The following is a 27,885-nucleotide window of genomic DNA, read 5'->3' as shown; positions in this document are numbered from 1 at the left end:
TAAATCTCATTTATACAAATCTGTACAAATGAGTTTCATTTGGGGAAGGCTCCGGGTGACAAACGATTATTAGTGTAACCAAGCGATTCTAAGCGACCTCTATAGTGTGTGCACGAAGCAAATGGTTTTCTGCTAGAAGTAGGCAGGATTCCAGAAAGGAAATATATCTTTTTTGTTTCTTGTTAGTAGTACTAACGAAACTAACTCAGGAGGTTGGTTACCCTTTTGGCACTGCCCCCGCCTTCCCATGGAGTGGCCAGAAACCTGGAAAGAAAAGTTATCTTTCCAGGGCCAAAAGGAGCAAAATGAAATCCCCTACGGAATCTAGGGATCCTAAAGTGAATACTCATGAGGTAGAAGACTCTAACTCATGCAATGCTAAACGCCAAAAAAAAAAAAAAAAATGATGACACTGTTAAAAGTGTGATAGCTGAGTAGGATCTCATAAATCTATCAAAATAAAGAGTTGAAAAATTAATTACAGGAAATTGTGGATATAAAGCGCATATATACTAAACGAGACAATGCTCTAGTTCCAACTCGGAACATATTACTCACATTTGATAGCCCAAAACCTCCAAAATTGATAAAAGCAGAGTATTTCAACTGTCAAATAAAACTGTATACTGTATTCCTAACCCAATATGCTGTTTCTAATGCCCAAAATTTGGACATTCTCTAAATGTGTGCAGAGGTTTAGCCACTTGTGCTGATTGCGGTTCACGCGAGCACATTTACTCGGACTGTAAAACAGAGCAGCTCAAACTGCAACGGCCCACATACTGCCTACTCCAGAGATTGGTCCCCCCTGGAAAAAAAGAAAAACATTCAACCGGTCAAAGCCGAACAAAACATCTCGTACCAAGAAGCCAAAAAATCGATACAGGCACAATTGAACACTCAAGTAATTCAAAAGCCAGCTCCAGTAACCACTACTGTCCAAAGAAGAACGACTGGTACTCAAACAGAAGTAAAATTTTCTCCAAACAAATCAATGTTAGACTAGGCGCGGTCAATTTTGGAAAGTGTGCCCTTATCTAGTAAAACATCTAAGACAAACAAGGCTGTTAACACACCAGCCACTGTTCGGCATACTAATAATGCCGAACAGTATACCCAAAGTACTCAAAAAGTGATAATACTACTAAAAATGACTCATTAGGCATGGAAATGGAAGGAAACGTTGACCATGAAGAATCAATTCTCAACCTCTTCCCAGAGGAAGAGATGGAGACAAGACTGTACTTCCCGAAAAGAAAACCTATTCACCATCGCCCTTGGACAGAAACTGAGGACCGCACTCCCAGATAATGACCAGTTTCCTTCAATGGAATTGTAGAGGGTATATCGCAGCAACATTGATAACATTCGGGCTCTCCTTCTCCAGTATAACCCAATTGCCTCTTTCCTTCGAGAAACTAACTTAACTGCTTCTGTTATATTACCTCACTTGAACATAGTGTTATCTACAGAAAAGTTCCCTTTCCTAGTTTCTCGTGTAACCAATTCGACTCATGGATGGGTTGCAATTGTAGTCAGCTCCAATATTTCTTACCGACCATTAAATCGAAGGTCAAGCAACTTCAGCTACAAAATTGCATTTTTTTTTTGAGATAACGTTAGTTTCACTTTATACAAATAACAAAACATATTATGCCATAGAACTGTATCTCTCTAGTACTTTACAAGTTGGTTTGGGCTGTAAGTACATTTCCAATAAACGAAGAAAATGTCAAATGACTTTCTTGGTTAATTACAAAAACGCTGACCACAAAATGATTTGTAGTTAACGTGTTTGACACTAAACCATCGAAATATTACAAACAATACTAGAAACAGTAACCGCTAGAATATCTTTTCGTTTTTCTCTTACCGTTGTCTCATTATATCTTCACCCTAACCAAGATATCTCTTACAATGATCTTAAAACTCTTGTATCTCAGCACCCTCCCCCTTTTGCATCTTGCGGGATTTTATTGCACATAATCCTTTATGGGGTGATAGGATAAACGAGAAAAATATTATAAAGTTACTTGATAAGTTAAATCTGACGCTACTGAATTCTGCATTACCCATTTATTTTCATTGCCTTCTGAGACAAGTTCAGCAATTAACCTCTCGATATGCTCTCCAGCCCATTTTCCCACAGTTTCATGTTGTTCATGATGGTCTATTGGATAGTGACTACTACCCAATAATTTGTCATATAGAAGCAAATTTACCACCCTGCCATAATCAGACAGCCAAATCGAACTTTGCAAAAGATGATTGGAAAAAATATAGGCAGCTAACAATCCTAGAAAAAAACAGTTGTTCCAAATGTATCAATTAATACTACCGTTGCTTATATGACAAACCAAATATGGTAGATCACTGAAGCAACAATACCAAAACTATCATCCATAAGTCATCGAATAAGACCAAAACCTGGTGGAATATCAAATGCAAACGAGAGAAACATAACCGCTGCTGCTCTAGTGCAGTTTAAAAAACCTAGAGCTAGCAAAAGAGAGTCTTGGAAACGGTTCGCTTCAACGATTACGAGGTCCACCAAAACACAAAAAATCTTTGGTTACAACAACCAAAGAAACATCACACCTACCTACTTGGCAATATTCATAACTTGCTGACTGACCTAGAGAATGGACATCAATGTAGTAAAATTTTGTTGTGTCGCTAGCCAACATGGCAATACCTGGCAATGAGAATGCTGTTCCTGCAGCAAATTTACTGTGGAACCAGTTGACGTTTCTTTCAAAATCCCTTTCCACAGACTATAAAAGTTTTGTACTAAGTCGAAGTATAAATTACTGGCATCCGCTTATATCTAGCATATCTAGCTTCCGCTTCAATCGAAAGGAAGAAGTCACGCTTGCAAAACTACGAATAGGGCATACACACACACCTTACTCACTTTTATGTTCTTTCTTCCTCAGATCCGCCTTTCTGTCCGAACTACCAAGCGTAAGTCACAGTCTAGCATATCATATATTGGTGTGAAGAAATTAAGGACCAGTCAGGTTTTCACCTGTAGATTCTCATAGGAGTGGCCAGGATATGGGAAAAGCATACCAAAGGAACCTCGTGAGGTACAGAGATGAAGGAAACAACACCGACACAACAACGGAAACAAAATGGTACAGAGGGACTTTATTCAAAAATGGCAAAATAGCACTGGCTGCCATGATACAGATGCATCACTACCAAAGAGGGAATAAATGGAAGAAGTCATCCTCATGAGGAGATATGGCCACTCCAAATGTCGATGCAGGCTTTGCACCGCCTGTTCATACTTAGAATAATGTTTTTGATAAGTTAGTTCTTGCTGTAACGTCCATTCCTCTGCAGCGCCATCTTCAGCTGGTGAACATTTTCTGGTAGGTGTAGACGTGCCGCTAGGCGTCTCCCCAGAGCGTCCTATATGTGTTCGATGGAATGGGCAGGCTAATCCATACGAACAATGTCCTCACTTTCCTAAAGCATATCAACAGCTGCAGCGCGATAGTACCCTCCCCCACCTTTCAGTATGGAGTTGTGTACGTCCATCCAAGATAACGCCTCGACCGCTATATCGATCGCTTTCAGTAATGTTTGCGGGGTGATACAGTGTGCCAATCTCTCGCCAGATTAGCTGACGTCCAGAATCGCTGCTGAGACTGAATCTACTCTCATCAGTAAAGAGTACCTTAAGTAAAGATTTTGTGGTTGTAACCTTTAGAAATAGTATTGGTCTCTAAGTTCTGCACACCATTGTAGTTAACTGCCCTCTCTATACAGCAAGCCACATTCTTATCAAGGCATGCAGCCCAAATCATCCCTACTTTGCAATAAATTTTAGACAACAGATCTGACATTAATGCAGTTTTTTACTTTCCAAAAAAAATTAAAATGCTCTGACATAATTTAATGCTTAAATCCCACATAATGCACATATCTCACTTTTAATAACACCTGATATCTCCTACCATTGTTTGGCGCATACTGGCCTTTAGCTGCTGTTGTGCAGTAAAACCTCCGATTACAACAGTTGAGGAAAATAACCTTATAAATCATAAAAGTTTAAACCCCGAAATAAACGACATAGTTAACTCAATCCTGGACAAGGGTGAAGTCGCAGATGCAGTTTCAATTTTTGGTCAACAATAACAAGTAATACACCACCTAAACTCTTGAATAGCTGATTTAGATTTTAGCAGCCAAAGAGTTCAGAGAGAAAATCGCAGAAGACCTTTTGCGTACATTTTGTTGTAAGTGTAATACTTACGAATCTTACGATAATCTTCATACTGAATCTGGGAGAAAAGCTTATAAAATTTCCTCCCCTATTGAATGCATTCGAATCCAGGCCTTTTCCACACGGTGAGGAAGGACAATGTTCGCAACTGCTGTGTTACAAGCGTTCAGAGCACGGATTTGCACTTAAACTTTGAGAGTGGAATTTGAATTATTACGCATTATCTGTTAGAAAGGAAATGCACAAAAATCAAAAATTGTGGAACATTTTATAACTTCTATTCATTTATGACCTCTGCACTTACATCTGATTTCTGTATGTTTCTGACCCAAACAAAAATGTTTATTTTTGTTTATTTACTACCTACCTCTGAAAATTTCTAACTACCTCTATCTCTAAAATCTGCCTCTAACTATCTCTACCTATAAAATCTACTTCTAACTACCTCTAAAACTGCAAACTACCTCTATAAAATTCTTTATTTGTTGTCCGTTAAATGGTGTCTATATACATTCGCTTGTCGATCGCTTCGAATTTCGTTTTTCATTTGCTCTCTTTTATATGCAAAGGAAAAACGAAATTTCTATAAACACCCAGTCCAAGACACCATTTTCATTAACACTTCCTAGCAATACCATTTAATCGTTATCAAATACCAAGGATACTGGTTCTGGAGGATTTTTTAATCTCTATTCATTTAGAAAGTGTCTTCAATTTGCTACCATTTCGAAGGCATGTAAAAATTAGAAAGGATATGTGCTTTTCACACTCTTGAACGACTGTTACAGCATCTTTAAAGATTTTTCTGCATCTCTTGTGATTTCCATTAAATGTTGAATCCAACATTATTGAAATATCCGATAGATATATACTGTTGGTTTGATAGTATGAATCAGAGCTGTAATACTCAATATGTTCTACGTTGATAATAATATTAGTAAATTAATAAGAGGAGTTTACCTCAATATAGTACGTGGAACACTTCCGTATGATACCCTCCAGAAATTAAAACGGAAAAAACGAAAAAATCGACAACTTACCGGTACGTTAAAGTAAAGTATAAATATTTAAAGTAAAATATAAATAATTAAATAATCAATTTAACACAATTCAAAATCAATTCAAAACAATTAAAATTCAAATTAACGCAATTAAAAGAATTCTTTTAATTGCGTTAATTTGAATTTTAATTGTTTTGAATTGATTTTGAATTGTGTTAAATTGATTATTTATATTTTACTTTAATTATTTATACTTTACTTTAATGTACCGGTAAGTTGTCGATTTTTTTCGTTTTTTCCGTTTTAATTTCTGGAGGGTATCATACGGAAGTGTTCCACGTACTATATTGAGGTAAACTCCTCTTATTAATTTACTAATACTGTTGGTTTGTGCGTGCGGTATATATCTATTTGCAACAACAATTTCAGACTTATTTCTTTCAAAGTTTTAAAAGTTTCTAAATACGCACTTCTACATACGTTTTTATTTATTTTATATATAAAAATAAATAAAACATTGTTTTATTTATTTATGTGTATTAAACATACACAAAAATGAACAGGAATCCAGCCTTTTTTTTTTTTTTTTTTTTTTTTTGTTTACACTTTGTGCAAAAAAGGAGTTCGTGACTTCGTGTTCTATCGCGGATGATGTGTTTATTTTAACCGCAGGGTAATGCTGTGAGTTGGAATCATGTGAATGGGTCCGACCTTTATGAAAAAAATATAAAAAAATGATATTGATTTCATAATCTTTTTCTTTTCTTTTTTCTTTATTTCATATTGCACATCTGCTCAAAGAGATTTCGAATAACTAATAGAAGTTTGCGGAAAGGGAATAATAAATAAATGAAAAATTAGCAAAGATTGATAAATCGTACACATCTGATAGATCGGGACCAATGCAAAACTGAATCATAAAGTAGGAGTATACTATTTATATACTCACCATTCATGTAATAACAGTAGAAGGATAATAAACACTAACTTCAGTCCTCTTGTTTCAGCAGTGTATTATTCATCGTTTAAAATGTTCCATTAAATTTCGAACACTTCCCATTTTTATGTAAATTAATTCTAGTTTAAACGACGACTAAAAGGAACATCTTCACTGACAATTGTAGCCGCAGGTAAAAAGTTCGGTAGGTCTACATACCAGAAAGTAGAAATTGTCTAGAATTTTATAATTTAATAAAACCTATCGACGAAATATAGTGGATTTAAAAATTCTTTCACACCTACATGTATAAATGCCTATTTGCTACACCTGAATAATTTTGACCTTATTAACCGTACTTACCTTTGCAAAATCGTGCATTGTCTGTTCCAAATTCTTCCCCGGTACGCTATGGAATTTAAGGATCATCTCTGTAGAAACAGCTCAAAGTAATCAATTTCTAGTAATCCAAGTTTCATGAGTTAAGATTACTGCGTCACTGGCAGAGAAAATTGCATTGCTCTTTGGATGATTGGGCCGCGAATTTTGTCGTGTCAGCTTATCTCCTTCCCTCTTTCAAGAATTAAAGTTTCATTACAAGAAGTTCTTTCAGAAAAAAAATCCTCTAATGAAGGCAAAACATTTATGAGAACGCAACTAACAAACTGGAAGAGTGATCCAACTATGTTTAAATGTAATGTCAGGATATTACGATGGATATGAAAGTAATATCATGGATTGGACTGGATCTCATCTCCAATGAATATATCTGAATAAATTATCATGAAGATAAAATATTTAAACTGTTTTATCAAAGAAATCTTTTTTTTTTGTTTAGTGTATTGTTTCCTTCAAGTCATCTGTCACATTTAAACTAATTGGGAAATCCTTTTTATCATTAACAGTTAACGTCTCAGTGAGAATTCCAATCACTTAATGATCCCATGTACAAATACTTTATAAACATTTATAAAATGCCCATTTCACACATATAGCCGTCTTTGATAAAATCATTGTATGATTAAGTAGCAAGCAAGCTCATGTGTTCCTAATTATATTTTTGTTCTTGAGGCAAAACAACCACGGCTTTGAGGCATAAGTGTGTTGTCTCTAAAGTGAGTCTATTTTGTGATACTGTTCCACCAAAAAATGAGCTTCTGGACGAAGTTAGAGCTATGCATCTGTAGCATAAACTCGACTAACTAGGCCACGATATTGATATTTATTACTTAAAGCGGTCCCAGCGAACCAATAGCAACCCGCTATCACTTACACATAATTTAGCAGTACTCTTATATACTCCCTCTCCTGTTTGCCCAAGTACAGGGAGGGTAAAAACTTGCCATGACCAAAAAAGATTGATATGAACAAACTGAAAGTAATCAAATTACATAAAAAATAAATATACATATAATTAAATTTCAGACTAAGTCCAAACTTCATTGGAAAGAGCTACATCTGTTCACAGTCTGTTGGAAAGCCAGCAGCGCCAGGAGCTGCCGAGAACAGAAATGCCAGCACAAGGAGCTGGAGTTGCAGTGGATATAGCAGACTCAGACCTCCACGATTTCACAGAACTTTAGGTAATTCGGCATACACCATACCGCATTACAAATCCAAGGCTTACAGATGCGGAGGAGTCTTCTGCCTAAGAAATATTACAGTTGCAAAGGCTTTTGGAAAGCAAAGAAGTTCTCCTGTTTATCAACTAGAATTGTCTCGCAGTCTTCTGCCATAAGATTGAGATTACTAACCCGAGATGAGAAAAGCCCATAAAAATCCCCTTATCTTGACAAAATTCAAACCCAGTCCATTTTCACAGTGTAGAAGCACTGCAATCGTTAGCTATTGCTACCTGCGAAAGTGTCACGTGTGTTCATAAAATCGAAACACCAACTAATTGAAGGCACATTAGCTTATGTGCCATTAAACCTCCATAACAACAACTAACTAATTGAAAAATGTGTTTTTCTGTTGTTTTCTAAGTAAATGTTTTAGCATTTTCGCCATTTTCTCTTCCCTTACTACAAGTGTTTATTTTCCTTCACATTTCCTTAACCTTTCCTTTCCACGTTCATGTTCTTTTACAGCTTTAATTTTCCTTTAATTGCATACATCGTTCGAGTGTTAATTTTATTCATTAGCTGTCACCGTTAATTATCTTTCTCTTTCCTTTGTTGATTTATTTCATATTCCACCAAACGAAATCTTCATCAAATTTCACAACACTACTGCACGATATGTTTTGTAGTAGATGCTTACTGCAGCAATTAAAATTTTCACATTAGTGACTGCCGCAAAGTGTTCACTGAACACTTTGAAATCAGCTGCGCCTGTGTTCTAGAATGCTATACTTCTAACATTCTAGACATTCAGATAATGAAGCGGTGATCTTTCTATCTATAAATTTTGTTCCTGGGCATAGAAATACACTGTGGAAAATGGTGGAATCGTTATGTCTTACGTGACTGAAAACCAGGTTTCAAAAATTCACCATTTACAAACGCGATAGAAGAAATTTCCGACTTGGGAAATTCCATGCGTTAATGTTGCTTGCTGCTCGACACAGAAGTTCAAAAATGACACCAAGTTCAAGGATATCCCATGCACGCTGGCTCTATAGCCTTCGGGTCTCAGTTTCTTACAGAATTTGATTTAATTTGATGTCATAATGCAGTCTGGTGCACGATATCTTCTACAATGTTTTTTTTATTAAGTAGAATTGTTCAGCTAAACATGTGGAACAAAAATTGTCGGTCCCTTCACCAATACACTCTATATCCCTGACTTAATATGCTGAAGCAAATCATGCGGTAATTCCATACGCGAACCTCCTATACATAAAAATATGTAGTGGAATCTATTGGGGCTAAAGCATCATTTTCATTTTTGAGCAGAGAATGTCCCTGTTGAAAGTAGCCTTACTTTAAGAATAGTGAAAATCTGTTATTGTATTTACGTAGTATTGATCCTTATTTTATTTTAATATTTAATCCATTTCTATATTTAATAATTTATCATACTCTGCCTGTTATTGATGCTGAACCCCTAGCATATGCTGTGAAAGGTCAATTTTAGCAGTACAGTGTATTCGAGGGTTTAGTGTCAGACAACGTTAACTACAAAATGATTTTGCAGTAAACGTTTTTGTAATTAACCAAGAAAATGTCAAATAACTTTTTCTTGGTTTACCGGAAATGTGATTATACCCCAAGCTAACTAATAAACTACTAGAGAAATACATTTCTGTAACATGATATACGTTGTTATTTGTATAAAGTTAAAGTCGTCCCAAAACAAAAATGCAGTTTTGTAGTTAACGTTGTCTGACACTAAACCCTCGAATACATTGTACTGTTAAAATTGACCTCGTATTTATATGATGCTGCAATTAAGATGTATATTCTATCCTGACTAGCGCTCTACACTGACTTGATTGAAACAATCGGTATCTGCCAAAAGGTTCTCTGACTAGGACTAGTTTATTTGCTGTATTACCCACCTTCTCACGTTATAGTTTTGGACATTATGAAGGGTTTCACTTCACTGTCACAAATTAATTCATTACTCTAAATAGCCTCGCACGAACGATTTGCCACATCTATGCAGAAAATAATTCTCCTACCTACGCCTAATGCATGGATCTTTGTTTATTAATCGACATCTGAGATTCATATTAGGCAGCGTTGTATGTAGTATTGTCAATTCCTCCTGTTTTGTGTACAGCTAGGCAATTCGCGCTCTGGCAGAAGAGTTTCACTATTTTGGCCACTAAGTATATATATTAGTGTATATTTAAATTCCATGCAGCAGTGGGACCAACTGATGATGTTACCAACAGAAAATTTTAAATGGGAAGAATTCAAGGAATTAATCGTGAAAGCTATTAGGCTTTTCATACCGATTAAGAAATAATGTTTGAGGTGTAAGCCTAAATGGTTGTCAGATGAACTAATGGGACGCGTGGCAGAGCAGAAAAATGCATGTGGGATGCATATAAATTATCAGGCGACACAGAAGCGTATGGTAGGTATAAGATAGTCTGTGATCGAGTCACAAAGGAGGTTAGGCAAGCGAAGGCATATTACGAGAAACCTTTGGCAAAGGATGCTAAGAAAAACAAGAAGAACTTCTGTACTTATATAAATTAGAGAAGGAAGGGGGTGAATGAGATTGGTCCACTTGATATCGATGGTTCGACTGCTGATGGATCCTGCTCAGATAGCTGACAAACTGAATGGGTATTTTGCATCTACATTTACGCATGTGGAATTCTGTAGGGAAGTGGAAGACAGAAGCTTATTAAACTATAACAGGGAGCTTAATGATTTTGTAATAACTGTGGAGGAGAAATTGTTGAAGTTAGAAAGACACCTGGGGTGGATGGGATCTATCCGGTTAAATTAAAGGAAGCGGTTAGACAAGTAAGCAAATTCTTAGCCATAATTATGAGAGCAGTCTCAGGAGAAGTCCCCAAGGACTACAGAAGTGCAAATGTATCCCCAATTCACAAAACTGGGATCAAAGGGTGGCACAAGTAATTACAAACCTGTTAGTTTAACTTCTGTTCCAGGAAAAAAAAATAATGGAGTCAATCAGTTAAAGAAACATTGCAGGATCATCTAGACAAGACTGCAGTGATAATTCATATAAAATAACACAGTATTTTAAGGGAAAGTCTTGTCTGACAAATTTGATTAGATACTGTGATATGGTTACAAAGAAACTGAATTCAGAAAATAATTTTGACATCATATACTTGGATTTCAGGAAAGCTTTTGATACTGTTGCGCATGGAAGACTACTGTACAAATTAGAGACGTATGGTGTTAAGGGCAAGTTGCTACAATGGATAAAAGGGCGGTTGAGTGAGAGAAGACAGAGTGGTAATCAATGGACACTGCTCTTCGTGGACTAATGTTATTAGTGGCGTCCCACAGGGTTCGGTGTTGGGTCCTCTGTTGTTTTGTATATATATCAATGATATTGATGAAGGTATATCAGGCATAGTGTCGAAGTTTGCAGAATGATACAAAGGTTGGCGGGGTTGTTAATGACAGTAAGGACAGTGTGCTACTAAAACAGGATCTAGAAAAGTTGGGCAGATGGGCTGAGAAATGGCAACTGAAGTTTAACATTGACAAATACAAAGTACTGCATATGGGTAGATGTAACCCCAGAGAAACCTACCAACTGTGTGGTATTAAACTTAGGGTGGTAGAAAATGAATAAAGACCTGGGAAGAATTGTGAAGTCAGATATGGGCGCTTCCGTAGCCAGGTGGGAAGGAGCAGCAGTGCGTAGCACACGCTTCTTGATTAGACCGGGGTTCGAGCCCGTCACCACCAAATAGGGAGGATGCGGAAAGGTCAGGGAATGACCACCGCATATCCCGGAGCAATATCGCCTTAGTTGCTAATGCTCCTAAAAACCAAAACAACAACAACAAATCAGATATGAAGTTTTCTGAGCAGCGCAGATAGGCTGCCAGAGCAGATCATGGGATATTGTCAATGATATACAGGTATTTTTCTAGTAGGGAAAGGAGATGATTATCTCTTTTTATAAGGCAATGGTCAGGCCACGCCTTGAGTACTGCGTAGAGGTCTGAAGGCCTCGTTTTAAGAAGGATGTAGAGTTGCTTGAGCGAGTACAGGGAAGGGCAACGAGATTGGTGAGGGAACGATGGGGTCCTTTTACCAAGAAAGGCCTAAGTTCTGCGAATTGCAGTGTTTGGAGACTAGTCGTCTACGAGGTGATATGATTTATGTGTATAAGGCCTTGAATGAGTTGAGCAGGCGCAATTTTGATCGAGTTCTTCCTCTTGCTCAGATTGCGAACTGAGAGGGGGGGCATAAATTCAAATTGGGGAAAGACAGTTGTAGAATAGATGTGCGGAAATTTGCATTTAGCCAGCGGGTAGTTGATTGCTGGAACAAACTTCCATCTGTTGTTGTTGTGGAAGTTGATAGCTTAAATAAATTCAAGGAGGAACTGAACAAACTTTTAGAGGGAATAGATGTGTGAAATGTTTTTTTTTTTTTTTTTTTTTTTTGTCTTATGCTATATAAGTTTGCTTTCTTGCATCACATGCCTCTATTACTACTATTAATATCAGTTATATAATCTTTTTTATTCTGTTGCATAATAATACTTAAATGCAGAATACTTATAAATAGCATACATTCTACTCCATAATTTCCTTACTAATTTCTTGTTAATTAATCTCACATTTTGTCGTTACCGAAAATATCTGCTTTTGTCTGGCCATTTTATAATTAAATTACAGAATGTCTATGTGAGGTGGTTTATGCCTCTCAGATGAAGGCTACAATAAAGACAACAATTATCTTTAGTAAGGCAAGTTATCTATTTGAAAATAGCCAATGAAAAAGAATTTCCTCAGGGAGAGAAAGTTTTGTTTTCATTCTTTATTAATTTCTATATTTTCTGTGATGGTCGCTTCGCCAGTTTTCTCCCCCTCCCATAGATTATTATGCATGCCTAATGTTTTACTTATAATTTTAAAATGCAAAAACACAGTAGATTACGAATCGATTTTCATAACTGTATACTACAGGCAGTTCAGTGCAGTTTTCTGACCCATTAAAAATGTACCCACAGAGATAGACCCCTTATACTATAAGTACAGAGAAAAATTAACACTCGTATTCAGTTGTGAAATTTAATTTACATTTTGATAGGATCTGTTGAATTCAGGAGGTACGTTTATATATGTGACTGCGTTATGGATGGCATAAATGCTTATTCCCTGAGCTTTCTGTTAGTCCTCTTTTAAAGTTCTTTCTCACTTTTCTTCATTTCCTTTACTGTTCGAGAAAGCAGTTGTATGTCTTGAGCAAAGGCTGAATAGTTTTCTCTCCTGTAAATTCTACATTTTTTTTTTTTTTATTCCACAAAAGGAGTAAATGGGTCATAAATAGGTTCAATCTACACTTTTAGAGGCTGGTTCTTACCTTCGCTGCTTCGGCACATCTAAATAAACAACAAACCGATAAATTAGCTTTCAGGAACCTTTACATTTGACAGAATTATAGTAACATTGTCATCCCTTCTGTCATTAATGTTTCGCCTTTAAATTTACTACTGTAAATTAGAAGGTAAAACAGTAATTACTACTGTAATTACCGTTAAAAATTGACTACTCTAAATTATAAAGTGTAAATTCTTTACGATGTTTGTTCTGCATGCAAATCTGGAATATATATAATTGAAATTCATCTACGTCCTTTGCAATCTGCAAATTATTGAAACCTTTAAAAAGGTGCCAATTAACAATAGCGCCATTTAAATGTTAAGCCTGTGATTAAGCATGAAGATAGCAAGCCATCACCGGTAGAGATAACGTGCTTAATCACAGGTAATAAAATAGATAATATGGTATATAATAAAAGTTCTTACGATAACTTACAGCAGGCACTCTTGTTGTAGAACAGTCAGTCACTGGATAAGGTGGCAATATAGATTAATGGATCCAGAAAGGTTGCGTGAACATATTATAGACAATATGGGGAACCAATGCTTAGAAACCAGGAAAGACCACTGGAAAGCTATTTCACCCAAGAATATCTTTGTATTGGTATTTTTCCCTAATATGACAAAAGGAAATAGTAAGCTGGTATTGCGCCAGCTATCTTTAACCTCAAAGAATGATTTCGAGTAGGCCACGAAGATGAATGAGATTGAACTCGGTTCCAATACACCGTGTGAAGAATGTCTTGCTTATTGTCATCGGTATCAATTGCAGGCACGATCTCTATTACTTGCTGCTGAGTTTACCAACTCCTCTGAATTAGGCGGGAGTCTCTTGGAATAAATCTTCTGACTAAATTAAAAAAAAAAAAAAAAAATTCCACTTTCGGCTTTAAATTGAAGAAATGAAAAAAGTTCATTTTTGGCAACTTTTGGACTTCCGAATTGGAGCCTTATTGAGTTTCTTCCGTTATAGCTCCTTAATTATTGGGGGAAAATGGCAGCATAATTTTTTTATAGGGAATCTCGAATTTCACTTGTTTTTAATGATAAATCAGATGAGAGTAATAGAAATTTCTGAGTGAATTCCAGTATAAATTTAAGAAATAGTCACATCATTTAAAGTTTTTTTTTTTGTCTTTTTTCGTGAATTTTTAGGATTTTCCTTTTTAATTATTGCTTTTATAATTAATATATGTAAATGAATGGTTCTTGAGTTTCAGTCATATTCTGATTACCCATTTTCATTTATTTATTATTTTATTTTTTTTCGGATCCCTAATGTGTTGCTGTGTATTATACAGCAGTGACCGAAGAATACTACAGCTACATCATTGCACAACTCCCATTACTAGTAATTCCAATGTATTTCAGCTATTTAATTTCAATTTTATTATAAAATTCATTCGAACTATAAAATAGAGCTTTAGCAGTGGTGTGCATTAACAGTGAATTACTCTTGAATTTGTATCGAAAGAAACGCTATGGAATTAGCATTCTTGGCAACGTTTATAATCTCATATAATTGTAATGAATAGTATTAGCTTTTGCTTACACTTAATTAGCTGCCTTTTATATTCTTCGCATTTCCTCGATTCCATAATTGGTAGAATTTGTCGATAAATGAAAATCTTTTGCGGCTAAAATTATCTCCCAGCGTTATACTGTACTTTTGCAGCTGGTAGAAGTACTGTAGTTACTTGCTATAGTGTGTAGTTTTCCAACCTTAGTTAGCTATTAACAGAAATACTTGATAACACGCAGTAACAACAGACAGTGCCATTGATCAATTTCTCACTTGAGTGCAATTCTCACTGTTTGGTTTAAAAAAAAAAAAAAAAATTCAGAGATTTGCTTCTAAATGCGACGGAGTTTGATTGGTTTTATACATTCATTTCATAATATAATTCATAATTAATAGCACTTTGGGGTTTTTTTTTTTGCATCTCCTGTACATGAATATGTGACCCGAGTGCCAAGCGTATTCGTGACCAAGCGATTCTTGTACTCCCCTCAATACTTTGAACTCTTCTAAAGTGATCAACACAGAATGGGACTTACTTACAGTCTCTCTGGCTGTAATTACCTTTTAATTGCTGAGTTCAGAAAATTGGCAATCAAAAGGTAATCAGGACCAAACGAATCATGACTAAAAAAGAGAAATCTCAGTCCAACTAGACTCATTTAACTTTCAGCGCTACAGATTTGCCATCCACAATAAAATCTGGCTAAAGTGCCAAATTCGGCCTTGCATTCCGAATTGTAGTCTTTGTTTTTAATGCCAAAAATATAGTCATTCACAGAAATATAGTTACATATCCTGAGGCACGCGGACGTGTTATGTTGAGCTTTCCTAGTTGATCTTATATGTCTCACACTTGCAGCTATCTTTAAGATGCAGTTCAAACAGATGTGTCAGTACCGCCCAACATCTCTGTAGCTAACTGGATTAAAGCTACGCTATCAACCTCTAGAAAAGACCCTCCTCAAACTAAAATGATCGAAGCCACTAACACTTAGCATCCCAACAATTAACAATTAGCTTCCCAACTGATACTTCAGCGTTGTCACATGACACTGAAAAATCGAAAACTGCTAAAAACTGTAAGAAAACCGAATCACCCACCAACAGTATGGAAGTGGATGAACATTCAGATAATGAGGATAACCTACACTAGACTACTAGATAACCTATACTAAAACTTCATGCTAACGACTCTATGGATACTGGACACCCCAGCTTCCCTACAAAAGACTGGAAGTAATGCTCCGCTGACAAAAAACAGTCACACGATATTCCACAGCCAAACCTAATTAATGGAAAACATCATACAATGGAACTGCAGAGGAACTAAACAACCATTCTGATGACTTAAAGGATTTACTTGATCAGTTCTATAACATATCCTGCAGGAAACATTCTTCTCACCGCAAGTTTTGACAAAATTTAGAATTACATATATCATATCAAAATAGGAATTCAGAGTCGTCTGTCTTTGAAGGAGAAGCTATTCTTGTTAATTCTAACATACCGTTCAGGCATATTCAATTTCTAACCTCCCTAGAAGCTGTGGCGGCTCACATTGGGACTTCAATTGCCTTTGTTTCCATTTGTATTCCACCATCTCTCTCTCTCTCTCTCTCTCTCTCTCTCTCTCTCTCTCTCTCTCTCTCTCTCTCACTGGCATTCCCTGTTCTTTTCTGAATATACAGGTGGACATTTTGGCAGATCGAAGGAGGGAAAGGACAAGAATCTGGGATTCTTTGGTAAAAGTCTGGCAAGAGTGTTGGAGTGTTTGTGATAAAGGGCAGATTACATAAACATTTTTCACAGATTTAAGAAATGCAGCTTCGATAAACTTCAAATGGTTTGCCCCAAACAAACTTACAAGCTATGTTCTTATTAACTGGTCATGGTTCGATTAATGCGAAGTTGCATGATTTAGGAATTAATGAAAGATATAGTTGGCATTGTGGCGAAAGAGAATCATGGGAACATTATGTACAACTATGAGGAGTACTGCGATCTACCAATTGAATTGGTATCTCGGGTTAATAATCTCAATCTTATGGCAGAAGGCTGCGAGACAATTCTAGTTGATAAACAGGAGAACTTCTTGGCTTTCCAAGCCTTTGCAACTGCAATATTTCTTAGGCGGAAGACTCTTCTGCATCTGGAAGCCTTGGATTTGTAATGCGGTATGGTGTATGCCGAATTACCTAGAATTCTGTGAAATCGTGGAGGCTTGAGTCTGCTATATCCACTGCAACTCCAGTTCCTTGTGCTCAATTACCTAAAGTTCTATGAAATCATGGAGGCTTGAGTCTGGTATATCCACTGCAACTCCAGCTCATTGTGCTGGAATTTCTGCTCTCGGCAGTTCCTGGCGCTGGTATTTCTCTTCTCGGCAGTTCCCACCGCTGTTGGCTTTCCAACAGACTGTGAACAGATGCAGATCTTTCCAATGAAGTTTGGACTTTGTCTGAAATTTAATTATATATATATTTTATTTTTTATCTAATTTGATTATTTTTTAATTTGTTCATATCAATCTTTTTTGGTCATGGCAGGTTTTTTCCCTCCCTGTATCCCTCCCTGACAAACAGGAGAGGGAGTATATAAGAGTACTGCTAAATTATGTGTAACTGACAGCGGGGTTGCCAAGAACCGCTTTAAGTAATAAATATCAAATAACTATCAATGTCTCTCTCTCTCTCATTTACACAAAACACATACTATATAATATCGGTGTTTAGATACACCATAGACACTCTTAAAAAAACTACAAAGTAGTTGTTGTGGGCATCATTTGCTCTTTCTCATATTGTGCTCTTTCACGACGAAATGATGCCCACAACAACTACTTTGTAGTTTTTTAAGAGTGTCTATGGTGTATCTAAACACCGATATTATATAGATATTAAACGCTTAAAGTATTATGCCAAGTGCATTTAATTATTTTAAATATTATCTTATACGCCTTTTGGCATCTCTCATATTGTGCGATTAACTTCACAACTGCGTCGTCATGTCTGCAATACTAGGGTACCTGCCCACCCACTGATGATAGGCCAATAGCCTTGAAACATGTCTGGGGAGCCTGATATTCACGGAGTTTCCGAGAATGGGTAAAAACAGTCTTCTCTACTGGGGAAGCGTTACCCATTCGAGGAGTTTATGAGTTTTTGAGTGGTGTGAGTTGAAGGAGTTAGTCCCTTTCATTCTTCTACATGTTTCTTTTTCCTCTTCCACTCCTACTATTACTTTCCCTCTACCTTTTTTGCTTTCTAAGTCTAATAGGGACAAGTGGATAGTAGAGCTATTATCCCACACATATACAAATAGCCTTGAAACATGTCTGGGTGGTGGTACTCACTGAGAATAAGTAACAATAGTCTTCTCTATTAGTGAAGCGTTACTTATTTTAGGTAGTGCAGTATCATGGCAACTCGTCGTGAAGGCAGAGCACAATATGAGAAACAGCAAATGATGCCTACAACAACTACTTTGTAGTTTATTAAGAGTTATCTATGGTGTACCTAAACACCGATATTATATAGATATTAAACTCTTAAAGTATTATGCCAAGTGCATTTAATTATTTTAAACAAAACACATACATATGTGCTATTTCACCATCGCTTTTCGGCCTTATAGCTTAGATCGTAGTGTACCATTTCCCCATTCAGTATTAGATAACTTCATTACACAACTCCAATTTTTCTTTTCCACCCGATTTGGGGAGGACGGTGACGATATTACTGTGCTACCGCGTAGACATAATAAATGATTTGTCAAATCCAGGAAATAAAACAGATCTCCACACCATACTTTGTTCTGGATGCAAAGTGCCTTCATGACTAGGTGGAAATTTTCTGCGGTCTAGCACCGCACATTTTGTTTAGTAATGTTACTTATCGGTGAATCAAATTCAGTGAATTCGAGTTGGAGTGTCTTCGACGAATTTCTGAAATGCACCACACACATAGAATCGCCTATCTTTGTAAATTTCTCAGAGTTTGTTGTATCTGAATTTTTTAGGGAAAGAGTTTTCTTTTGTCGAAAAAAAAAATCCAGTTGTTGCTAGAGTGGTTTTCACAGTTTCCAGGACTGAATAATTGTTTCTGTTCAATGGTTTCAGCGGGCTCACACTTCTCCTTTCTGTCAGTAAATCCATTCTCGTTGTCATTTCCAACACCTTTTAACAAACCAAGCAAACCTTTGAAAACCTTTTAACGAACCTTTTAATTGCTTATCTGATTGGATAGTCTTTGCTGTTCTATCTTGAAACCCGTGTGGCAGTACAATAGCATTACCACTTAAATAAAACTTCCATAGAAAACATGCAGATGCAGAGTACAGAATTTTCTTTTTTTTTTCTTTTTATAAATGCATACTCAGTTTTTCGTTAGAGGTGCAGCAGCAACTAGTAATAACTCCCAAAATTTTATTTTAAAGAAAATAAGTTCTGTTTATACTTCGACACGACAGCTCGCAGGTGTGGTTTCGAATTTTTCAGTTTCCGTATTTAGTAGTGACGTAGGCTCGAATCACAATCAACTCAAGGACATATGATACTGCTAGCAGTAATTTAATTGCTGCACACCAAAATTTTACATAGGAGGTAGTGCGTTTGTTTTGGCAGCAGAATAAGAAACTGCACTTCTAAACATATGCCATTTCAGTTCGTTGAAATTACATATGTTTTATATAATATGTCATTTATACTCATCATAGCTTCCAATTTGCTTAACATTTATATTTTTATGCACCGCCTTTACTTCATTAACCTTCACAATTAATCAGCATTAGTAAGATATTATTAGAAGGACACTATTGTGTGCTAAAGTATATTTATTAAATCTCCAAAAAACTGAAGCTTCAGTTTGAAGAGCCTTTGCAACTTCAGTCGATTTTCTTCCCAGGGTCACCTGGAAACAGTTGAAAACTTCTAGATGCCATTAGAAATCCCATCTGGCTAAGATTTCTAATGGTATTATAATGGTCCTTCAAAGAAGACAATCCATTTATTTTAGACAAATAACAGAAGTTGGAAAAATCGTTAACATTGTTTATTTCTTTAAAAAATCCTAGAAAACAAGTTTGACTAAACACCAGTAGCCACGGTCAGTTCTAGAAGTTGGTTAGAATAAGACAAGGAAAGATACACAACCGACCTGAAAAGAGAATGTTGTTGTTTCTTTTTTTTCTTTACACAGCGTAGAGGAAGTATTACGTTATATAGTGCAAGTAGAGTTATGGTATTTAGTGTAGTCACTTCATACAGACGTTTCCTATTTGCTATAGGGAACTTCCTTTAGTGGTTATGAACACCTTCACCAAGAAAACAGTTTTGAGAAAACAAGACGCCTGGTAAAAAGAAAAACTTCAATCATCCTGCGTTTCCAAACTTAACTTTGCAACCATATTTTATATAATTTTTATCAAGTTTTTATACTCAATAAAAGTATTACAACTGCTAGGAAATAACAGTTTTGAAATCCTCAAGCCGGTTGTCGATCCATGAAATGGGAACAAAAGAGGCACCAACTTTTATCTCCAGCAATAATGGAAGTAATCAAGACATTTTCATTAAGCGAAGCTTGCAGATCAACAAAAGTTTGCTTGTTGTGGTGGTGGTATCAGGCTATGGTGTCAGGTCCAGTTTTGCAATATCAGCATTACTTGGTTGGCCTTTTCCTGTAGCTGGGCCCTGCTATCCGCAGCAATGGTGAGGACCCAATCATCGGCAAAGGCCTGGGAGCGCACATCGCCGCGGTCCAAAGCCAAGAACCCGTCCAGAACCATGTTCCACAGGAGTGGCTCCAGAACAGAACCCTGGGGGCAGCCCCTGCGGACACTACGATTCACTCTACCATAAGGTGCTTCCACCATGATGCGTCTCTCAGAGAGATATGACCTAATTATGGAGTATAAGTTGATCGGTACGTGTGCCTGCCTTAGTCTTGCCAGGACGCTCGGCCAACAAATGGTGTCGAACGCCCCGGCGAAGTCAACGGAGATGACTAGAAGATATTTATTATTACAGTTTGTTGCTGATTCCTATAGGCTACGTAAGGCCTCCACCGTAGAGGAACACTGCTTGAATCCGTATTGCGATGTCTCTGTGAGTTTCGCTGCCTGGTAATGCTGGTTTATCCCTGTGTAGAGTAGTCTTTCTAGCGGTTTGCTTGCAACCGGCAGCAGGGCTATTGGTCGATAGGAGTTTGGCTGGTGGGGTGGTTTGTTCGAATTTTTGTGGATTAATTTTACCTTTGCTGTCTTCCATTTTTAGGGAAGATGCCCTTAGCCTAGTAGCTGTTATGGAGGTGTAAGAGGAGGTCTGGAACGATCTCCCCAATCTTCTTAATAATTTCGGGTTCTAAGTAGTCCAGACATTTATTGTTACTTATCTGTGTTGTCATTTGTTTTAGTTCATCCTGTGTGAAGGGTGGCTCCTGAGTGTCCGTTGAGGAAGCTTTATCTTCACAGATGATAAGTTGCTCTGGGAGTGTTGGCTCTATTGGTTCTGGGAAGATGGCATCCAATATATTGTTTATAGATTGTTGCCACGTGGTGGTATAATCACCTTGTGGTGTCTGGGTGGTTGAAATAACTTCCCCCCCTGGGAAGTTTACTCGTGACTATCTTGTATACCACTCCCCAAGGTTCGGTGTTCCCTGTTGTGCTGACAAAAGTCTCCCAGGCCTTGCGTTTGCTCTTAACGATCGCATTTGTGTAGCTGTTTCTGGTTTCTCTATATCTTTCCCTTAAAGCTTCAACCTCATGGGCTGGCCATGTGCGCCTTGCACGTTGGAATTGTTTTCTTCTTTTAATTGTTTTCCGTCTGAGCTGTTGAATTTCCAGGGTCCACCAAGGGACACCCCCCCCCCGGATCGGGTTTCTTCTTTTTATTGCTGCATTGCTGGCTTCTGTTATTGTCTTGGTTACTTTAATTTGGTTTTATTAGGTTCCGCGAGCTGATTTGTCTCAGTTAGGTGTTTGGATATTTGTAGATGCCTCTCGATATGAACTATATCGAAAGGCATCTACAAATATCCATAAATAACATTGAATCATGGATGGCACAAAATGGACAGTATTTCGTGAACAGTATTCGTCTTCTAGGGCTAATTTTTGATAATAAATTAAACTTACAGGAGCACATAAAATATCTAAGAGCCATTTGCGCAAAGAAAATTAATATGCTCCAGGTCACCTCCAGTACATCTTGGGGTGTAGATCGTTATACCCTGCTCCACTTATATAAGTCCTTAATTAGATCTCGGCTAGACTATGGAGCACCTGTTTATGACCAAGCTAGGGAGAGCACCTTAGCCCGTCTTGCGCCCATCAAACATTCTTCTCGTATGATAGCCCTAGGTGCATACAGAACATCACCAGTTCAAAGTCTTTATGTTGAGGCTCACGAACCTCCATGGCGCCTCCGTAACCAGGTGGGCAGGAGCAGTAGTGCTAAGCACACGCTTCTTGATTAGACCGGGGTTCGAGCCCGTGACCACCAAATACGGAGGATGCGGAAAAGCCAGGGAATGACCACCGCATATCCCCGGAGCAATACGGCTTTAGTTGCTAATGCTCCTAAAAACCAAATAACAACAACGAACCTCCACTTAGCATCAGAAGAAAGATGTTGCTGATGAACTACTCGGCTAAAATTAAAATCCTGCCTACTCATCCTGTTTGGTCACTCCTGAATAATTCTCAGTGGAAAACTTACTATGCAAATAAACCCAGAACAATTCGGCCTACTGGTATCAGACTGCAGAATCTAACAGAAATCCTGAACATCCAGTTTGATAATATCCTCAGAGAACCAAATGATACAGATCCCCCGTGGACTACCTTCACACTTTTTCTGATGAATACTTTGAACAATGAGGTAACGTTCCATAGCAGAGATTAACATCCAACAACTACATTTTGTTCATAAACAAAAGTACCCCCAATTCACCAAGATCTATACTGATGGTTCAGAGAGTGACAATCAAGTGGGTGCAGCTGCTGTCTTCCCAAATTCAACTTTCTCATTTTCACTTCCAGCCGAATGCAGCAGTCATGCCATTAAGCTTGCTCTGAAAAATATCTCACTCCTGTTAATAAATAAAAGCATAATATATACTGATTTACAAAGTGCTATTTTAGCTTTGAAAGGCACTTCTTCACCTAACAATCCTTTTTTAAAACTCATGAGCATCAGCAAATTTATCTTTTCTTGGATTCCTGGCCACAGTGGTATTCCAGGAAATGAATGTGCAGATGATGCTGCAAAGCATCCTTCCAACATAGCCTCTAGTCCAATATCCTGATTATAGACACAATATACGGAGAACATGCAAGGAACAGTGAAAACTTCTGTGGAAAATGCAAACAAATAACAAGCTCTTTCAAATAAAACCCGAATCACAATTATGGACTTCTAGCTTTCGTAAAAGTAGTAAAAATAGAAAAGAAGAAGTAATCTTAGCCAGAATCCGAATAGGTCACACTCACCTCACATCTATGTCTGCTTACCGGAAATGATCCTCCGCAATGTGCGCACTGCTTGCAACCACTTACAGTAAAACATATACTTCTTGAATGTAGCTTGTTCAACAATGTCCAACGAACATCTTTTAGTATCATTTCAGATCTACAACTTGTCTCTCAATAGCATCATAGGTAAAGAAGCAAATCTCTCTGAATTCTTTTTTCTATTTAAACAAATTCAAATGTATCACTGTTTCTAACTGCTGTACAAGCAGTTCTTATGTGTAAATTAAATTGATTTGGGAGGCGCAATATGGGCTAAGTTGCCCTTGAACCAGAAACACCACAACAACAACAACAGCAGCAATAATTTTCATGGAAGTAATAATATAATAATTAATATTTATTGTACGTAAAGATAGCATACAATACCCATCACATTCAGTTCCAAGCAGGGAACTGAATCGCTTAACTAATTAGGTAAACAAAATTACACGAATATCTACAAATTTAAAAAAAAAAGACAATCTTGGAACTTTTGGGACATACTTTGTTATTTAGATCAGGTAATTTTTTGGTGTTAAAAAATAGTTGTTTGTAGGCGATCGATCCACAATTTAAAAATATAATAATAGTAATTTTCTGATACATCTTTAAACTTTCTTCGACAGCCACGTAAGCAGACCTAAGAGTTTATATGGATATATTCTGGTATTGTAGAATTAACAAAATGTTAAATGTACTGTGCTAATGCGATTCTCACGGTAGTGCAATAGATAGCATTGTGATGCTCTAACGCCGACATCGATTCACGTCCCTGGCTGAAGTGGATAAAATACCCTTTCAAGAAGAGAACTTCTATGGCTTTTGCACACCGTGGACGAGTTGGTCTCAATAAGAGATATTTCTTTTTTCTAAGGAAACTCTGGTTTTTCATTCACCAAAACTGACAAACTGGAAATCTAATATAACAATAGATACCAGTGTATAGTATCTGTAAAATAGTGACGTCTAGTGGCCTTAGTTGCCATGCAAAAATTCTTAATAACCCCTCCATGTTAATAAAATATATAACACTACTAGAGAATGCAAGATGAATGGGAGATTCGTTAAATATAGCGAAGGTAGGATAATTTTTTTCTGACAGAAACTCCGGTTTTTCGTCCAGCAAACAGAAAATCGACCACAGAACACAAGCAATTCACAGAAAATATATACGGCGCAATATGGCCTTAGTCGCTGATGCGCCTATAACACAATATAACGCAAAAAAAAAAAAAAAAAAAAAAAACTTACAGTCTGTTTGCTTCACCATTTTCCTTAATGAAATGGTGTCCTTTCCTTCGGTTCTCCTTGTCTTGCTTTGATTTCATGTTGTTAAATCAACTGTGAGAAAAACATTTCCTGAAGCAAACTTGAAAGCAAATCAGCAAACTTGAAATTGATGCGGTATATGAGAATAGCTCCAGATAAAGAATTTGAGGCGATTGGATATGTAATGTAAGTGTGTGGTGGAAGGTAAATTGTGGTAGAAATAAACGATTTGGAATTGACTGTGAAAAATCAGACAATTTCTGATTTTTGGTACGTGAATTTCTCACACTAAGTTTGCTTTTTTCATTCTTTGTTTTTAGAAATGTTTACTAGTATCTTTTTTTTTTTAATTTTGGCTGGCGTAAAAAATACATTACAGTGCCCACGGCTTTTTACGGTAAATATATAACGAATTATTAGCAGTAAGAATTCTGAATACAAGGTTTATTAGAAAATTTGTCACTTTAACAAAGTACTTTAGTAAATTACTGCATGTAATTACAATGCTTTCAGAATTTTATGTAAAATTAATTTATCTATGAAAGTTGAGTTTTTCAACTTTCCAGCCATTTATAGAAGATATTCTATAAATATAATGCTTTTGAGTAGGCAATTAACTATTATTCTTGCTGTGATAGTGTAAGGCACCCTAATAATAATAAAATGTCAAATTTCGCCATCAGCAGACTGATATGTTCTTGTTCTTGCAGGTTCAGAACGGATGAACAAACATAATTCCCTTTGGACATTAGAAATATGCCAGGATATTGTTTATTGAAAATGGACACCAACAAAGTGCAAGAGGAAACACACCTTGAAAGAGAAAATTGCCCAAAACTGATATTTGTGGAAAATATGTCACGAGAACATATTATTTATATATGTACTTTGCATCAGTGCATTTGTGTGAAATAACTTTTTAGACAGTCCTCGTGTGCACTTATGTCAGCGATAGCAGGGACAGTATTGTGACCAACCCACCCCAGACTTACCATCATAGCTTTGACAGTACTGCACCACTTTATATCTTAACTTTTTATATTTTGTAATCAATATTTCCCGCTGAAAATATAAATGAAATAAAATTTATCTTAATAAGGAATGTCATTTATCTCAAGTTATCACCGTCTTTATCAAGTCTTAACCCTCTTGCTTCATGATTAAAAAAAAAAAAAAATTATCATTATCTGAGGGAAATAGGTTAAAAACAATGTATTGTCATTTCGAAATGGATATTTGTACAAAGGTTCGACTTCTGAAGTACCTTCATATTGGTAATTATAACGCATCGAGAATATTAATCATAGTGTACATGATTTCTCACGAACATAAGTATGTATTATTTAAAACAAGATTTATATTTCTCTGATGATCTGTTTTTCATTGATTTGAGATATAAATATGCATAATCAGGTGAATATTAATATATGCTTACATTTGTTATGTTTCTCAAAACTGATTACACCATTTGCATCCTCATTATGAAAAAGGAAACAGTTAATTTATCTGCACTGACGTCTTTAAACGGCCCTCCTATTTTTGCGAGCAGTGCGAATCAAGTTGAACCCATAATTCAGGTGCCCTCGAACTGTGAGTAGCGATCCCATGGGTAGAATGTTTTTTTTATATTTTGCCTCAAGCATGCTAATCGAGATCGGACTGTTCAGTAATGCTAAGGTTTGTTGCTTATTTAAAAACAAAACACACTTTAACAGTATTAGTAGTGGCAAATGATACAAGAAAGCAAGCTTATACAGCATCAGTCAAAAAGAAAAAAATAGCCGGCACTTCCAACAATCACATGTCCATCCCCCCTCTAATAATTTGTGTAGTTCTTCCTCGAATTTGTACGAACTACCCACTTCCACAACAACAACAATAGATGAAACTTCGTTCCAACCGACCAATTCACCGTCTTCCCCCCCCCCCTTGGCTGAAGGAAAATTTCTGCGCATCTGCCCTAAAACCTTCCTTCCTCGATTTCAATTTAAAATTTGTCCCCTTATGCAGGGCCGGATTAAAGATGAAATAGGTCCTCGGCCATATTTAAATTTGAGGCCCCTTTAATATATATGTATATAAAAACTATTATTATTAGAAATTTTTAGCACTACTTTAAAAAATATTTACACTGAAAATAATGCCCCTTCTTTGGACGGGGCCCCCCCGGCTATGGTCACTTTGGCCGTAGCGTTAACGTGGCACTGCCCTTATGTGTGTAGTCTAAGCGAAAGTAAGAATGCCATCATCATTAGTCCATTCAAAGTCTTTACACACCTCAACCACATCACCTCGTAGGTGCTTAGTCTCCAGACCCTGCAGTTTAAGGAAGAGAAGCCGTTCTTGGTAAGGCAACCCTTTTGTTTCCTTCACCATTCTCGTTGCCCTTTTCTGCACCCATTCCAGCCGATCCACATCCTTCCTAAAATGAGGCCTCCAGAAATGTATGCAGTACTCAAATGCGGCTTAACTTTCCCTATACAATGGAATAATCACCTCCTTATTATTGCTAGGAAAGTTCCTGTGTATCATTGACAATACCCCATGAGTTTTCCTAGCAGCATGAATGCACTTCTCGGAGAATTTCATATAATCTGATTGAACAATTACTCCCAGGTCCCTTCCATTTTTTGTCATTACGAATGGTTATACCACACGGTTGATATGTTAATCTGGGATTACTGCTACGTATGTGCAGTACCTTTCATTTATCAATGAACTTTAGCTACCATTTCTCAGCTCATCTGCCTAATTTTTCTAGATCTTTGCAGTACCTTCTTTACTGTCATTAACCACCCTGCCAACCTTTGTAACCATCTGTACACTTACCATTAAGCTTGATATGCCTTCGTCGATTTCATTAATAAATGATATCGACGAAGGCAATTCGTCAGCTCCTCTGCAAAATATGAATTTTTACATATCTCCAAAATATTAATTTACACAGATTAAGAATCACCCTGTTTTATGCCAAATCAGGAGGTTGCTGTTGAAAATTGAACATCAACAATTAGTTAACTTTTGTTCGATTCCAGCACATTCAGGGATAAAGGGGAACAAACTGGCAGCTATGTCTGCAAAAAATTCGTCAACCTTAGATTTGACCTGTGTCCAATAATAAATTTTTCCAGTTTAAACAAGACCCAAAATTTTGGCATTCGAGCATCCAGACAACGAGAAGGGAAGAAGTGGTACTTGCACGGGCAAAAATAGGGCATACTCATCTCCATCTACTCACAGATGATGATCCTCCTCAGTGTCTACACTGCCCAGCACAACTAACAGTCAAACCTATTCTTATTGATTGTCCTCACTATAAACAGAACAGAACAAAACATACGACCTGCATTCTTTAGCAAATCTTCAACAACCGATATCACTAGAGCATTTTATTGGCGATCAGGCATTTATGAAC

At 36.8% G+C, this 27,885-nt stretch overlaps 1 protein-coding gene across 3 annotated transcripts in view; it reads left to right on the top strand.

Moving 5' to 3' along the window:
• The window catches only part of LOC150091107 (neuroligin-4, X-linked-like), a 600,809-nt gene extending 575,284 nt beyond the window's left edge, over window positions 1-25,525 (top strand). For all 3 annotated transcript variants that reach the window (XR_016546982.1, XM_090374344.1, XM_090374327.1), the window contains one exon: window positions 25,181-25,525. Coding sequence is in view for 2 of the 3 variants with exons in the window: in XM_090374327.1 (XP_090230453.1) it covers window positions 25,181-25,205 (25 nt within the window). In the remaining variant the exon portion in view is untranslated. The remainder of the gene's footprint in view (window positions 1-25,180) is intronic.
• The last annotated feature ends 2,360 nt before the right edge of the window (window positions 25,526-27,885 follow it).

Source organism: Mastigoproctus giganteus, chromosome 1, assembly GCF_048544385.1.
Source record: "Mastigoproctus giganteus isolate SK-2022 chromosome 1, ASM4854438v1, whole genome shotgun sequence".
Taxonomy (NCBI): domain Eukaryota; kingdom Metazoa; phylum Arthropoda; class Arachnida; order Uropygi; family Thelyphonidae; genus Mastigoproctus; species Mastigoproctus giganteus.
Note: the sequence above shows the minus strand (reverse complement) of the source record. Positions and strands in the feature narration are given on the sequence as shown.